General features: G+C 36.7%; 2 protein-coding genes across 6 annotated transcripts in view; both read right to left on the bottom strand.

Moving 5' to 3' along the window:
* The window catches only part of LOC129804297 (nucleosome-remodeling factor subunit NURF301), a 43,078-nt gene extending 37,822 nt beyond the window's left edge, over positions 1–5,256 (bottom strand). For 3 of the 5 annotated variants that reach the window (XM_055851453.1, XM_055851456.1, XM_055851457.1), the window contains exons 1-2: positions 4,223–4,545; positions 3,307–3,916 (exon numbers count right to left, since the gene is read on the bottom strand). In XM_055851453.1, coding sequence (XP_055707428.1) covers positions 3,307–3,595 — 289 coding nt within the window. In that variant the 5' untranslated portion in view covers positions 3,596–3,916; positions 4,223–4,545. Of the gene's footprint in view, positions 1–3,306; positions 3,917–4,222; positions 4,546–4,983 lie in introns of those variants that run through there. The other 2 variants (XM_055851454.1, XM_055851455.1) reach the window with 2 other exon arrangements.
* A 53-nt stretch (positions 5,257–5,309) lies between these two features.
* Positions 5,310–15,512, bottom strand: LOC129804299 (uncharacterized). Its single transcript, XM_055851462.1, has 5 exons — positions 15,395–15,512; positions 15,235–15,332; positions 9,748–15,174; positions 5,643–5,842; positions 5,310–5,569 (listed from the first exon to the last, which is right to left on the bottom strand). The coding sequence occupies exons 1-5, from the start codon at positions 15,434–15,436 to the stop codon at positions 5,376–5,378; spliced, it is 5,961 nt and encodes a 1,986-aa protein (XP_055707437.1). The 5' UTR covers positions 15,437–15,512; the 3' UTR covers positions 5,310–5,375.
* Positions 15,513–15,548: the final 36 nt, after the last annotated feature.

The raw sequence follows: 15,548 nt of genomic DNA, 5'->3' as shown, positions 1-15,548 counted from the left end.
TTCTGAATATTCCTACCAAATGACTGTTCTCAAGTGTTTCTGTATTATCGAATTTTCTTTGTGTAGGTTCCTGTCTCGACTGCTTTCTTCCACAGTTCTCGCCGTGTTCCAAAACCACCAAACAGTCGTGACAGGAATCAATTCAAGGAAAAATCGATTATGCATAAGCACTTGAGAACATTCATGTACTAAAAAAAAGTCTTCAAAAGAAAAACTTCCCCTGTTTATTTTTTATTGGAATAGCACCATATCTCTTTCCATTTAACACAACTTTTCAAGCAATTTCGTGAATAAGAGATGATGATTTTCTGTGACATGGCATAATGACTTTAATTGAAAAGTTCTCTTTATTTATTATTCCTCATATTTGTGGAAGAAATTTTACCGTCAAAAGAGAAATTAAATTCCGTTCATTGTTTTACTAAGCCTTTTGGCGCATTTTGCTAATATATATTGCAATGATTGCATTATTTATAATTTTATGAGAATTCTCAAAGATAAATTTCAATGAACAATTATCCCTATTAAGGAACAAATAATAATAAAAAAATTATCTCTGACTTTTTCACAGTCTGACAGTCTACCCAAAATACTTCCAGACTCATAAACATATTGAACAAAAAAGAAATCTCATAGAGTTAGGTCTGCACTAGATCCGTTTCAACCTATGTTGATAAAAGGGTGGAGTAACCACTTATTGACACTTTTAGGAAAAAAATGAAATTATTTAATTATACCTTTTGAACTTTAATCTTTTGAAAGTTACTTAGATGAACTGGCTCTAAATTCATACCTAAATCAAAATTCAGATTTCAATATCAGTATTCCTACAATTTAACGCTGAACTACTATTTGTTTAACAATGCAAAAATAACCACTTTACCGACACTTTTTACCAATTTTCGCCATTTAAAGCAAGTAAATATATTATTTGTCGTCTCTGCAGCAGCAGTTGAGATACAAATAAATTTATAGCTCATTTATTTCTTAATAATTGAAGAAGGAGCGATTAGAGTAAGTGGAGAAAAGCGGTTCAGTCACAAAAAGTGGTTCTTCCACCCATTTTTTTTGCTCAGATTTGAGAAGTACTTTGTTAAATCAAAAGCCTAAAATGCAATTTTCCCGGAAAGGGGTTAAACTGATATTGATTTTATATTAATATCACTACAATTGATAGTACTTTCAAATAATTTTATCATAAGCATTAAATATCTTCAGGTTAGAGATATTTGAGTGACTCTGTTATTGTGAATTTAATGAACTATTGATATTATTATTACACTATTTTTTAATAGTAAGAAAAAAATATTTTGTAAAATTGTTCGTAAATGTTTATGAATATCAATTTGAGACTTACGAAATGCTCGTAAATTGTATAACCCACAAGCAAGTTCGTAAAAGTTTGTACTTTTCTCACAATCATTATTCGTAACATGATCACTTGAGAAGTATTTTTTTTGTACTTTTGCAAAAATTTGTTCGTAAATTTTCGTAAGCATATGAAAAATATTTGTAAAATTTTGTTATTTGTTCGTAAATTTTTGCCAAACAAAAATTTACCAACAAATGACACAATTTTATGAACATTTTCGTGTGTTTACAAACATTTAGGAACAAATGTTTGTAAAAGTATAAAAAAGGCTCGTCAAATGATCATCTTACGAACAATGTTTGTGAGAAAATTACAAACTTTTACGAACTTGAATTAAATTTCATTCATGCCCAAAAATACAAAGTACTTACATAGGACTATATTATTTCTTTTTTTTTGTTTGTTTTTGGGTTGTACGATTTGCGAACATTTCGTAAGTCCCCAAAGGAATTCACAAATATTTACGAAATATTTTTTCTGTGTGTAGGCAAAAAAGTTTGATGTGCTTATCTATTTTTTTTCTAATATCCTGTGCAGAAATAACTCAGTCAATTTTCTTTTTTAGTTAAATTTAATTTTTTTACATCCTAATGCGATAGCATCTTTGAAGTACTGTAAGTTGACTTATAAAACGTAATTATTTTAAGGCGACGAAAGTTAGCAAAAAAAATTGGTCAGTATATAAGCATTCTTGGCAAAGGGATAATTAAGAAGTTATGAACATTGTAATTTTGATTTAAAAAGACATAATATTTTTTTTGTTTCTACTTGTCAAAATAATGAACTTGTTACAGAAAAAAATAAACGTTTTGCTAGCCAAACTACTAATATACTGACCGAAAATGTTTCTTACTTTTCCTGGCCAAAATATTAATTTGAATAAAACAGCGAGTTGGTATTTTTTTAACTCAGTGCTGATCAAAATCCCTAAAGCCAAATTCCGTAAGTCAAAGTCCCGAATGGTCAAATTTCTGAGAAGGACGAAATTATATGGTGAATGTGTGGAATAGTTTCCCAAAACACATAAAATTTTTGTTTATCTCCAACAAACACTGATGCAATCATAGGAGTAGCTATGACACTTTTAAGAATTTGGGAAGGTGGGATTCGGGATTTTGGCTTCCGAGTTTTTGGCATTTCGAGATATTTGCTATTCGGGAATCTGACTTTTCGATATTTTGCCTCTTCGGGATTTTGACCCATTCAGGATTTCGACCCTTTCGAGATTTTGGTTTCCGGGATTTTAGCTATTCGAGATTTTGGATTTAGGGCATTCGACCTTTTTGGGATTTTGGCGTTCGAGATTTTGACCGGAACTACTTCTAACTTCTAACTACCTTCCCCAAGTTGACGGAAAAAAACCTTGAAGAATATCACGGGTCCCGGTCAAAATCCCGAAAGCCAAAATCCCGAATGGGCCAAAATCCCGAAAGCTAAAATCCCGAATTCTTAAAAGTGTCGTAGCTTCTTCCACGATTGCACCCGCGCTTGTTGGAGGCAAAGGCAAATCTTCTTTGTCTTAGGAAATTATTTTAAACATTTTCCTCCATATTATTTTATCCTTTTCACGATTTTGAACATTCGGGATTTTGGCTTTCGGGATCTTGGCTGCCACCGTTTAAAATTAGTTTTAAAAAATCCCAATTTCAAAGGAGCCCCAATTTCCCTAACATTAAAGAAATTTGTTCTACATCATTTTAAAAAACTGGCCACTTAAAAAATCTTTAATGCCTTAAATCAGCAATAAATCAAGCCCTAATATGGGAAATTTTACAAATTCCACTTCAAATCATGTGTCAACGGACTGAAAATATTCTGAAGATTTATATGAGTTTATTTTTTAACAGAAACGTTTCCAATGAAGGTTTTCAAGAAACTCTTCTTTTCTAAAACAAAAAAATATATAGAGCAAATAAAAGTTTTATATCCCTTACCTTTTCTTTGGTAAGCCGACGATGACGGAGTTGCACGTCTGCCTGCAGTACCTCCTCCCCTGTTCCTTCGTGCCTTGGACGCTGATGCCCTGAAGGTGCTCCTTCGACTCCCATCGCTTCCCTGTGGCGATGATGCCCTCGATGCCGACGGGGTGCTCATCTGTGAATCCGACCCCTTGTTGAGGAGATACTTGGGCTTCTTCATCAGATGATACTGAAATTTAGACGCCCTCTCAACCACAGGGGTTTTGGGTGGTCTCCCACGACGTTTTCCACCCCTCCCCGTCATTTTTCACTCACACTTTCTCTATCCCTCTTTCACTAGCCCTGACACTATCCCTTCCACACACACCTTCCGGGAAACACCTTGAACACTTGTGTCAGGAGCAAAAGTGTAAATATTTTGGATATTGAGAAAAATATATTGTATCTTAAGAATCCAACTGTCACTTTTTCACTGTCAATGTCACTTTTTTCTGTATGGAGTTTGTTTATATTTTCGATGGATAATTAACATGTGGACCATCGGAAGAAGCCTTCCCAGTTTTTGGTGTCTTTTTCAGCTCAGGCTTACCCCGGGAAAATTATCAATTTTCTCCTATGTCATTTGCTGGAAAGACGAAAAGAGGGGGGTTAGTGATTTATTTGGGTGAAAGGGTGTAATTTTGGGGTGAAATATGAATTTTTGTGGTGTTTTGGGGCCGGAAAAAGGCATTAATAGTCAGACTGCAGAGTCAAGAGAAACAACTTTGCGCACAAAATTCTCCCTGGGACGTCCCAGATTTCACGGCATTTTGCTGAGACTTTCGCGAGGTTTCTTTTGTTGCCAGCCAGCAGAAAGTCCGTGTAAGAGTCCTCCAAATACCCCCGGAAACCCACCAAAGGGACCACAGTGAAAATTCTTGTAGAAAATTACCTCTTTCTAAACACCTACATTTTCTCCCGAGACCACCAAATCAATGGAGCAAAAATGAATTTCATCACAAATCAAATTTTCTCTCATCTCCCTAAGCTCAACGTTAGCCAAGGGGGCAAAATTTCTTGGGGATTTTCCACCTTTTCCGCACAATTTCCATGAAAATCCTCAATTTAACAGTATTCCCAGTATCATCATGTTCCGATATGCATCCCACAGTTGCCCCCACAAATTGAAAATTTGGCAAAATTCTATAGAAAAAGTCACACACGCACGGAAAAGTCTCACTTTTTCTCCACATCCAACTGAGAGACGCGAAGAATATGCTCAGAAAATGGACGCATCGATGGTACGAGCTCTCTGATTGGTTGATTTGATGGCCGCCATTGCTCCAAAGCCACACATCTTCAGGCATTTTTTCCCATTTCATCCACTTTCCCCATGACTTTTTGCACTGAGAAAATTCAGAAAAAATCCAATAAACTCCCCAAAAGCCTCCTTTGGTCATATTAATGGAAAACCCAATGGAAATTGTCAAGAAAATGCATTTTTCTTTTCATCCACCATCAACCAATCAGATAGCGTCTACCATCGCAAAGAAGCCATTTTCGACTATTGTCGTTTTCTATATGAAAAATGACATTCGGAAAATTGCACAGAAATCCCCAGTATGAAAATTGTAAACAACACCACAAATCCCACAAGCCATCTCCCATCATCAACATCCTACCCACAGGATTGGCAAAAAACATGCAATGTACCTTCAAGCGAATCATCTTCCTGGAACGCCAGCTTCCATCGCCTTTTGTCATTGCGGAGTATGAGAATGATGCACTTTTCGCGAAATTTTCCACACACGCAGCCTCCTGGGACACCAAAACACATCACTCACTGATAATACAAATCACTCCTTATCACTTTTAGCACAAAAACATGCCACATCAGGAATATTCTTGCAGTAAAATGCAAATTGTTCTTCTGCGTGAAAACTCCCGTGCGAAACTCTTCCTCGGCTCGGCGATTTTTTCTATGACAAGCGGCACAGATGGCGCCAGCATCTGCAGATGGCGCTTTTTGCAGACAAAAATTTCAAATTGCAATCTGTTATATTTGAGACAAAATAAAATAATTTTAAACAAACTTAAATTAAATGCTATCTTCTGGCCAGGAGTTCTCTCATAGGTGGTCTCGCAGCATAAATCTCACAACAGAGATCATCAATATAGTGCAGGAAGTCGCGGAGGTACGTGGAATCGCTGTACATGTTGAGCAAGTAGGAATCTGAAAGGACTTTTCCGCGGAATTTTGTATGCAGGTAGATCCAAAGTTTGGACTTGGTATCAGGATCTGCAAAATTCAATAGGATTTGCTCAAGATTTCAATTTAAATAAGAAAAAATTAAAAAAAAAAATGAACTCACTGGCATTCGTGTACCAATCACAGTCCACTATCGTAATCTTCCTGAAATTTATCCTCCCACGGTGATCCGCGCAATCCATATCATTCAGCTGACTTGGATTGAATTTCATATGAATCTCAAAAGATGTGATTTTCCTATGCTTGAAGATCAGATGTCCTTGAGCGAAGAATTTGTCAATATACCAAATACTTCGGAAGGAGCTGGAAAAGAAGGTAAATTCCTTTATCAGAGAATTTTTCGCTTCTATGATAAGATAAATTCAATTGCAAAGGAGAGAGAGAGGACCCTAATGCCCAACGCACAATAACTTTTGTTTAGTAAACATGTTTCTGAAATTTCAATGAGAGTAAGTGAGATTTAGATCTAGTCATCTCACTCACTCTTATAAAAATTTTTGAAAACATGTTTACAAACAAAAGTTATTGTGTGCTGGTCATAATGCGGGAAGCAATATCATTAAAAAAAAAATAAATAAATAAACAAGAGCAGTCAGATTTAATATTATAAAATTGATAAATGATCAAATTAAACTGTGTCTGGGTGATAGATTGACCGAAAAAGAATTATCGGTAAAATTACAATGGAGGGGGTCCGTGGTGCAATTGGTAAGAGTGTTCGGCTCTTGGGCGGTGTGACCCCTGACTCGACTGTCACAGTTGTGAGTTCGAGTCCCGCCCGGTGCAAATGATTGAAAGCGTCTGAATGGACATTTTTCACGAAACATTGTAATCTGAATAATAATCTTGTAAACTGAATAATGTACAAAATGGCCATAAAAGGCCCGGTACATCGAAATAAATAAATAATAATAAAAATTACAATGGAACATTCATTCACACTAGAAAAGTTTCATATCAAATCTCGTCTCGATCAATTTTTTTGTAAAGGCCTCTACACACTAGAGAAATTTATGTCCATACTGAAGAGTTTTTCCTCCACAAGTGTAGGGAATTTCCTTCAATATGGGCATAAATTTCTCTAGTGTGTAGAGGACAAGTCACAAAAGTTCTTTTTTTACTCAAAATATTCTATGTTGCAATTTTAAATATTGTTGCTTGATTAAATTAATCCTAGCAGGATTATTAAAAAGATATAGCACTTTTTATTTTGTAATAGCAATTTTAACGTTAAAAAATCTATATTAAAGCTGAGCAGAAACAGCTGCAGAATTTTGAGCAGTATTACATATTTTGCCAAAAATAGTCAATTAAAATCAGTTTTTATAAGTTAACTTTTAATAACAATCGTCCGTAGGTAGCGCGCTTTCCCGTAGTAAATGCATAAAAACTGTAAAAAAAATCATGGGAAAGAGAAAATATAACTTATAATAACAATTTTTTAAATTATTTAAAAACTTTTTTATTTTTATTTGCTGAAAAATATTTTTATTTATTAGAAATATTTAATATGCAGACGTGAAGAAACAATATTAACCAGGATAAGAATTGGCCATTCTAAAATCACTCATGGTTTTTTAATGGAAAGAAATATTGCTCCGCTGGTCTGCGACACATGTCCAAATAATCCAGTAATTTCTATTCATCATCTAATTTTTGAATGTATAAAGTACGAAACAGAAAGAAATTTACACAAAATAAATCCAAATCCTAAAATAGCACTAGCAGATATTGAAAATGAAGTACAAAAATTACTTAAATTTGTAAATTCAACTAATCTCAAAAATATATTGTAATACATATGTATGAAGTTTACTACGGGAAACCATCCACTGGATGACGTCCCGTTGACAATAAAGATAATAATAATAATATTTAATATGCAAGGACGTAGAGAGGAGGAAGTAGAGCTGTCGGTGACCCCCTCACTCATTATTAAAAAAAAAAAACTAAAACTAAACAAGGTGATTTTAAAACTCTAAAAATTAGTCTTTCTGGCTCGAAAAGTGAGCTTTTCAAAAAGCCCAAAATATTTCATTTTGGATTAAAAATCGAAAACTTCAAATTATTTTTTTTGCAAAAGAATTTATCAAGTTTTCTATAAAAAAAAACAAACAATATTGCCTTAGAAGATCTGTTAGGAAATCTATCACACTTTCCAAATCTGTCTAAAATAATCACAATCGGTTTAGCATTGAATTTTTGGTTAATTTTTGAATAAAAGTTTGCAAAAGAAAGTAAGAGCATTTTCATTCGGTTTTTTTTTAACAAGTTGTTGGGGCTTTTTCACAGAAAAGCCTTCCTAGTTGGTCTTAGCAAGATTTCAGCTTACGAAATACGCTAGGATCCTTAAAATTGGGTTCAAATTAGATTTTTAAACTTAAAAAAAAAACAGAACACTTTTCACAATCTCCACCAAAAAAAACCGAAAATATTTTAAAAGATTTTTTTGTAGAAATGTTCTTATCTTTTATAAAAAAAATTTCAGGAAAAGAAACTGGTGAAAATGGATTGATGTTAATTTTCAGTCAGAAATTTAAAAAAAAAAATGCAGAAACCATCCCAAATTTTAGTGAAAAATCGAAACAATTTTTCCCCTTTTTTTTAAAAAAAAATAAAGCTAATATTCATTCTGCGAAAAGCTGATGAAAACAGTCTATTGGGTATCCAAAGAGCCTTTTCTACCAAAAAATATTTCTTTTGGGGCATTTTTGACAGACTTTTCACGTTTCCACTTAAGGCATTTACACATTGAGAGCAATTATCGTCAAAAATTGCTTTTTTTGAAGGAAATTGCACGCAGTGCTGTAGGTGTAAATTTCAAAATTCTGTCAAAAATGCTCAATTTGAAGAAAATTGCTGCTAATGTGTAGAGACCTTTATGTTCTCTACACACTAGACAAATTTATGTCCATATTGAAGAGTTTTTCCTACACAAGCGTAAGGAATTTTCTTCAATATGGACATATATTTCACTAGTGTGTAGAGGCCATTAGGTCCAGTGCACACAATTTCTTTCAAAAAAATTATTTTGACAAAAATTGATCTAACGGAAAGAATCAAAAATGTTCTTGAAAGAAAATCGCAAGAAATCCGATTTTCATTGAACATTTATGAATTCGAGTTTTTTGAACATTATATTATGGCTTTTTGGAAAAAATTATTTAAGGCCTCTACAAATTGAGAGAAATTTTTGTCAAAAATTGCTTTTTTGAAGGAAATTCCCTACAGCGTTGTAGGGGGAAACGTCAAATTTCTGTCAAAAACGCAATTTTTGACGAAAATTGCTCCCAATGTGTAGACGCCTTTAGGAACCAGGTGTGAGTTAGTGAGCAGGTTTTCTTATGGCCTCTGCCTGCACACTAGGAGAAATTTCTTTACAAAATACCCTTTTAAAGAAAATTTTCCCTATCCTTGTAGGCAGAAACGTCAGAATTTAAAAAAAAAGGCAATTTTTGACGAAAATTGCTTCTAGGGTGTAGACATCATTAGACGAAATTGCGTTTAGCTTAATAATGTTCTAAAAAATGCAATTTTTGATGAAAATTGCTCCCAATGTGTAGAATCCTTTAGAAAAACGAAGGATATTGCTCAATAAATATTCCCCTCAATTATTCTTACAATTTCCCTCCCCCTCGCTCTTACTAAAACCTGGCTACGCCCTTTGTAATATGTAAATCATTTTTCTTAAACCGAAATTTACTGTGAGAAAATAAAATTTAATAATTTGCTGGTAATGACTTGATTACGATTCGATGATGACTCAATGATTTTTTTGAAAAAGAAATACAAGATAACTCTAAATAAATATTCATGATTCTAAAAAAAAGGATACAGATTAAAAATATAGTCCTCTAAAATTCTGCCAGATCGAAGATTTGATACTGAGTTTTTCAAACGAAAGTTCATTGCTCTATCATCAGTTTCCGCAATTAAGTGAGTGATAATTGTGTAACATAAATCTTCCTTAAATACTTAAAATTGTGTTAATTTTAAAATCAATTATCTTTGTTTTTTTTAACAGCTTGTCGTAAAAAAGGGGTGCTAGTGAATAAAATTTAGAATGAGGCATTCATACTCGAAAAGTTCGATATCAAATCCCGGCTTCGGCAAACTTAATTTTTTTTTAAGTTACTAAATAGGAAGAAATATACCCGGAAAATTTTTCTCTAGATTCCCCTAGATGCCTAGATTAAATTCAAACTTACGTGCTTCCTATGTTTGCAATTAATTCCTTGAACGATGGACAAAATGGGAGTTGGCATCGACTTGGATATTTCAGGAAAAATTCCAGATGTGGCTTACATTCCTCATACAAAGCAAAGACACGATCTCTTTCGTCCATCACCTTCTCTAAGTCACCCTTTGACTGAATTAACTTCCCATACAAGTCACTTCCTAGCATATTTTTCAGTAATTTTGGATCTTTAGCCAGTGTCCTTCGAGGTTTCAGAGTCTTGCGCCTTCTTGGAACATTTTCTCTGAGAAATTCTTCTTGCATTTCATCTGGGAGGATGTCACGATTTGATATATGTAAGGATTGGAGAGTAGGCAGAAAATCATCTTGATCATCTCCATCTGATAAAGTTTTCAGTGTTTCACTGTTTATGACGATTGAACAATCCGCAAATTTTGCTGTGACATTTTTCATCTCTAAATCACTATTCCTATGAATGATTCCCAGATCGGGAATGGAATCCTGCAATTTGTCTTGGAATTGACTACAGCGCCTCGGAGGCTCAGGAGTCGGATATCTACTAGCTCCTAGAACAGGAATTCGACTCTTTCTCGGAGATTTTGCTGGACACTGTGAATTTTCATGAATTGTGAAAGTTTCTCTGCGAATTATTGGCTTTTGTACTTCTGGTGCTGCACTGATTGATTTTACGACATTCCCCAGCCGAAGATATGTATTATCCATAGCGTTGATACTATCCGCCTCAATGTAAGATTCCTCCATGAGCATCTTCATTTCCATTGAGTCATTTTCCAGCAATTTGGACAATTGACTTGATTGCTCAGACATCTTCGATTGATGCAGTCTCTGTTCACGATAGAGAGCTTCACAGATCTTCATTGTATTGTCTTCAGACATATCCACTGACAACAATTTCAGGGAAGCTCCCTCTGTAGTCTCCTCCAGAGGTCCCTGGAGAGCCATCCTGCTGGCATTTCTGCTAGCTTCCATTTCAATCTCCTCCTTCTGATTGGCTAGCTTTCCTGGAGGAGATTGCAAACATTCTGAAATATCCATAGAGTCACAAGACATGTTTTGCATCATAGACTCTTCATTTGGCTGAGAAACTGTTTCATTGCTAGAGGATACCAATTGGTGCTCAATTGATTCCCTCCTGGAGAATGGTGGTATTTTGACCACAACTGCTGAACTTCCAATCGAGCCGCGTCTGTCTTTAGGAACTACCTCATTCAAGGTTTTCTGCACAATCGGCACAGGAATTGCCTTTAAAGTCAAATCGACTGGCTCAGATTGAATCTGATCATTCAGCAAGGTGGTTTTTCTCCTGGTTCCGCCAATGATGGGATTTTCAGGCATTGTTATGTCCATTTCCATTGTTTCTCCTGCGTCATTTTCGTCATTCTCCTTCATCGTCTTAGGAGATATTTGTGTGATGTTCATTTGATTATTCTCTTGCGGAAAGTAAACAGTTCCACGTCTCTGTGCTGTCTTTTCAGGATTTTCGTGGTCTAAACGGTTTCCCTTGCTAATAATCCTGCCTCCTGTGATATTTATTTCGTTCTCATCTTGCGGGAAGTAGACAGTTTCACGATTCTGGGAAGTTTTTATAGGATCCACCAGGGTCATTTCCATATCAGGCTTTCCAGCTTTACGAGTCTGTTCAGTCATTCCAGGATCTCCAAAGCAGATAGTCGAAATGTTGGTTTCTTTTTGTGGTATTCCACTTTTAGGGACCTCTGAACTTGCTCCTGTAATGTTCATTTCATTTTCATCTTGAGAGAAGTGGATAGTTTTGCGATTCTGGAAAGGTTTTGTAGGATCCTCCAGGCTCAATTCCATTTCAGGCTTTCCGGCTCGTGTGATATTCATTTGATCCTCATCCTGAGGGAAAAAGACAGTTTTGCGAGTCTGTCCCGCCATTCCAGGATCCTTGAAACACGCGCTCTTTTCTTTTTGTGGTCTTCCATCTCTGGGAATCTCCCGAGGTGCTCCGGTAATGTTCATTTCATTTTCATCCTGAGAGAAGTGGATAGTTTTACGATTCTGGGAAGGTTTTACAGGATCCTCTACCAGGCTCATTTCTATTTCAGGCTTTCCGGCTTCCGTGAGATTCATTTGATTCTCATCCTGAGGGAAAAATACCGTTTTGCGGATCTGCAAAGCTGTTCCAGGATCTCCGAAGCAGAAGCTATTCTCTCGTTCTTGTCTTCTATCTTTAGGAATCTCCCTAGTTGCTCCTGTAATGTTCATTTCATTCTCATCCTGAGAGAAGTAGACAGTTTTACGATTCTGCGAAGGTTTTGCAGGATCCTCTATCAGGCTCATTTCAATTTCAGGCTTTCCGGCTCCCGTGAGATTCATTTGATCCTCATCCTGAGGGAAAAAGACAGTTTTACGAATCTGCCCAGATATTCCAGGATCCCTGAAGCAAGCGCTCTTTTCTTTTTGTAGCCTTCCATCTCTAAGAATCTCCTGAGATGTCCCGGTAATGTTCATTTCATTCTCATCTTGAGAGAAGTGGATAGTTTTGCGATTCTGGAATGCTTTTGTAGGATCCTCCAGGCTCAAATTCATTTCAGGCTCCCCAGCTTTCGTTAGATTCATCTGATTCTCATCCTCAGGGAAAAAGACAGTTTTCCGAATTTGCCCGGCTATTCCAGGATCTCCGAAGCAGAAGCTATTCTCTCGTTCTTGTCTTCTATCTTTAGGAATCTCCCTAGTTGCTCCTGTAATGTTCATTTCATTCTCATCCTGAGAGAAGTAGACAGTTTTACGATTCTGCGAAGGTTTTGCAGGATCCTCTATCAGGCTCATTTCAATTTCAGGCTTTCCGGCTCCCGTGAGATTCATCTGATCCTCATCCTGATGAAAGTAGACAGTTTTACGAATCTGCCCAGGTATTCCAGGATCCCTGAGACAAGCACTCTTTTCTTTTTGTAGCCTTCCATCTCTAAGAATCTCCTGAGATGTCCCGGTAATGTTCATTTCATTCTCATCTTGAGAAAAGTGGATAGTTTTGCGATCCTGGGCAGTCTTTGCAAGTTCCGCCCGGCTCAATTCCATTTCAAGCCTCCCAGCTTCCGTAAGATTCATCTGATTCTCATCCTGAGGGAAAAAGACAGTTTTGCGAGTCTGTCCCGCCATTCCAGGATCTCCAAAGCGAATAGTTGAAGTATTGGCCCCTTTTTGTGGTATTCCATCTCTGGAAATCTCCCGAGTTGCTCCGGTAATATTCATTTCATCCTCATCTTGTGGAAAAAAGACAGTTTTACGGTTCTGGGAAGGTTTTGCAGGATCCTCTACCAGGCTCATTTCCATTTCAGGCTTCCCGAGTTCCGTGAGATTCATTTGATTCTCATCCTGAGGGAAATAGACGGTTTCCCGAATCTGCTCAGTTTTTCCAGGATCTCCAAAATGGGTATTCGAAGTGCATATTCCTTTCTGTGAACTTCCATCTCTAGGAATCTCCCTAGTAGCTCCGGTAATGTTCATTTGATTATCATGATTATCAAGTATTTCATGATCTTCAAAACTCATTTCCATTTCAGGCTTCCCAACTTCCGTGAGATTCATCTGATTTTCATCCGGACGAAAGTAGACAGTTTTGCGATTTTGGACAGTGTTTCCCGGATCGTCTAAGCAGATAACCATCTCTTTGTCATTTCTGGTGATATCCTCAACGAATCCTACAATATTTATTTGATCATCTCCCGGTTGGAAGAAGAGAGTTCCTCGTTTTTGCATAGTCTTTCCTGGATCAGCAAGACAGGGAGTCATCTCCATTTCTGACTTTCTTCCTCTCGTGAGATTCATTTGATTCTCGCCCTGTGGAAAGTGTATAGTTCCACGATTTTGCTGTTTAGGTCTCCCAGGATCTTTCTCACACAGCGTCATTTCCATTTCAGGCTTTCCAGCACCGCAATTTGTAGGATTTTCCGTGTTAAAATGAATGGTTTTCCTGCCACAAACATCAGTGCATTCTTCTTCACTCTGAAGAGTCATTTCCATATTTGGGCTTATGCTTTTCTTCCCAAATGCCACTCCAGAGATGTCCATTTCCTTTGGAAAATACACAGTTTTCCTTGCATTTTCACAGATGTCCCTGCAATCTTGCTGCTGCTGAAGAGTCATTTGCATCTCAGCAGGCGGTGGAATATTTTCTGAATTTGCCGAATTTGTTCTGTGGCTTTTATTTTGAGCATTTTCTATGAAAACGATTTGCCGGGGAGTTCTGAAGGAAATTGTTTCATCTTCACCAATTGTAAGATTCATCTGATTGCATTCATTTGAAAAGTGAATTGTTTTTCTCTCTTTTTCTGTTATTCTTTTGCAATTGTCCTGCAGAGTAATATCCATGTTGCCCATGGATTTCTTGTTCATACTCCTGTCTTGGTTTCTTTCTTCAAGATCTGTGATGTCCATTTGATCAGTCTCCAAATGGCTCACAACGGTTTTAACACAATTTGTTGAACTCTTTCTGCTTTGCATCCCTGTGAGATCCATCTGATTATCATCCGTTGGAAAGTACTGCGTTTGCCTCGGTTTAATGGGCTGCTTAGAATTCTCCTCGAGAATTTGTTCAGGTGAAAGTTTTGTCAGATTCAACTGATCTTCTGCCACAGGAAGGTTCATAGCCTTAACTTTGTGATTTTTCTCGCAATTTTCTTTTACTAGAGTCATGTCCATTTGGGTCTGCTGAGCTTGGAAATAAAATGTATTTTGAACACCAGATTTCCTCATTTTCTGCATATTTCCAGGAATTTCCGCATTCTTCATTCCAAACTTCTTGACACCATTCTTATAGTCTTGAAGATCATCGGAATGAAAAGTGGATATATCAATATTGCACGTGGACTCACGGTTCATTTGAGCAGCCTGAGAAATAGACAGAGGACTGGGACAAAATGTAGAATCGCTCTCTGAAGAGTCTCTTCCTCCTGCTTGGACCTTGCCGCTCACATCGGGGGGTTGCAGGGCATCCTTACCCACAATTTTGGGATCTCTGAGCCAGGAAAAGGGATCCCGATTGATACTCACGACTTTTGGCTGAAGATTCAAATCCACATTATTTTTCGCCGGAATCTTCGCACAAGGCTCACTGCAAATCACTCCGCCCCCATCATCCGTCATAGAAATATCCATTTCACCATCTACTAGCATTGTTGAACTGGCCAGAGGCATCTTCACTCCCATATTGATGCTCTGCCAAATGGTATTATCTGGAGTTTCATTTTCTTTATTCATGGGATTTATTAGATCTCCCTGATAGTGCGTAATCACAGGATCTGGTTCAATATCCATTTCCACTGAAAAATTGAGGTCCTCCTTTATGCCTCCAGCTACATTTCCTGAAATATTCAGCATAGCGATGGATTCTGCAGATTCTTCGTACGATGTTCCCCAAACGGTATTTTTATCCTCATCCAGGATAAATTCCCTACAAAATAAACAATATGAGCCTGAAGAACAAAAGCTGCATGAGCAAAAAAAAACATACTTGACAGATTTCTTCCCAGAAAAACTGATCCTCCGGACAAGTTTGGTCTTTGTTTCCGTGCAATCGGACGTCTCAGGATCACAGGGCTTCTTTAGGATCTGCACAAATACAAGCAGTTTTCAGTAAATCTTACACAAACTTGCTTCTCTCCTTTACTCACTGAAGATCTTTTCTTATCGGGTTTCCTCGATTTTCCATCCATTTTTCCCACATTTACAATTTTTCACTGGCGCGTCCACTTTGTTTTCCACCGTCACTCTGTTTTGAATTTTTCTGACAGCGCAAGCGTGCCTACCGTTTAGTACAAAATTTCA

Source organism: Phlebotomus papatasi, chromosome 2 (assembly GCF_024763615.1).
Source record: "Phlebotomus papatasi isolate M1 chromosome 2, Ppap_2.1, whole genome shotgun sequence".
NCBI lineage: Eukaryota > Metazoa > Arthropoda > Insecta > Diptera > Psychodidae > Phlebotomus > Phlebotomus papatasi.
Note: the sequence above shows the minus strand (reverse complement) of the source record. Positions and strands in the feature narration are given on the sequence as shown.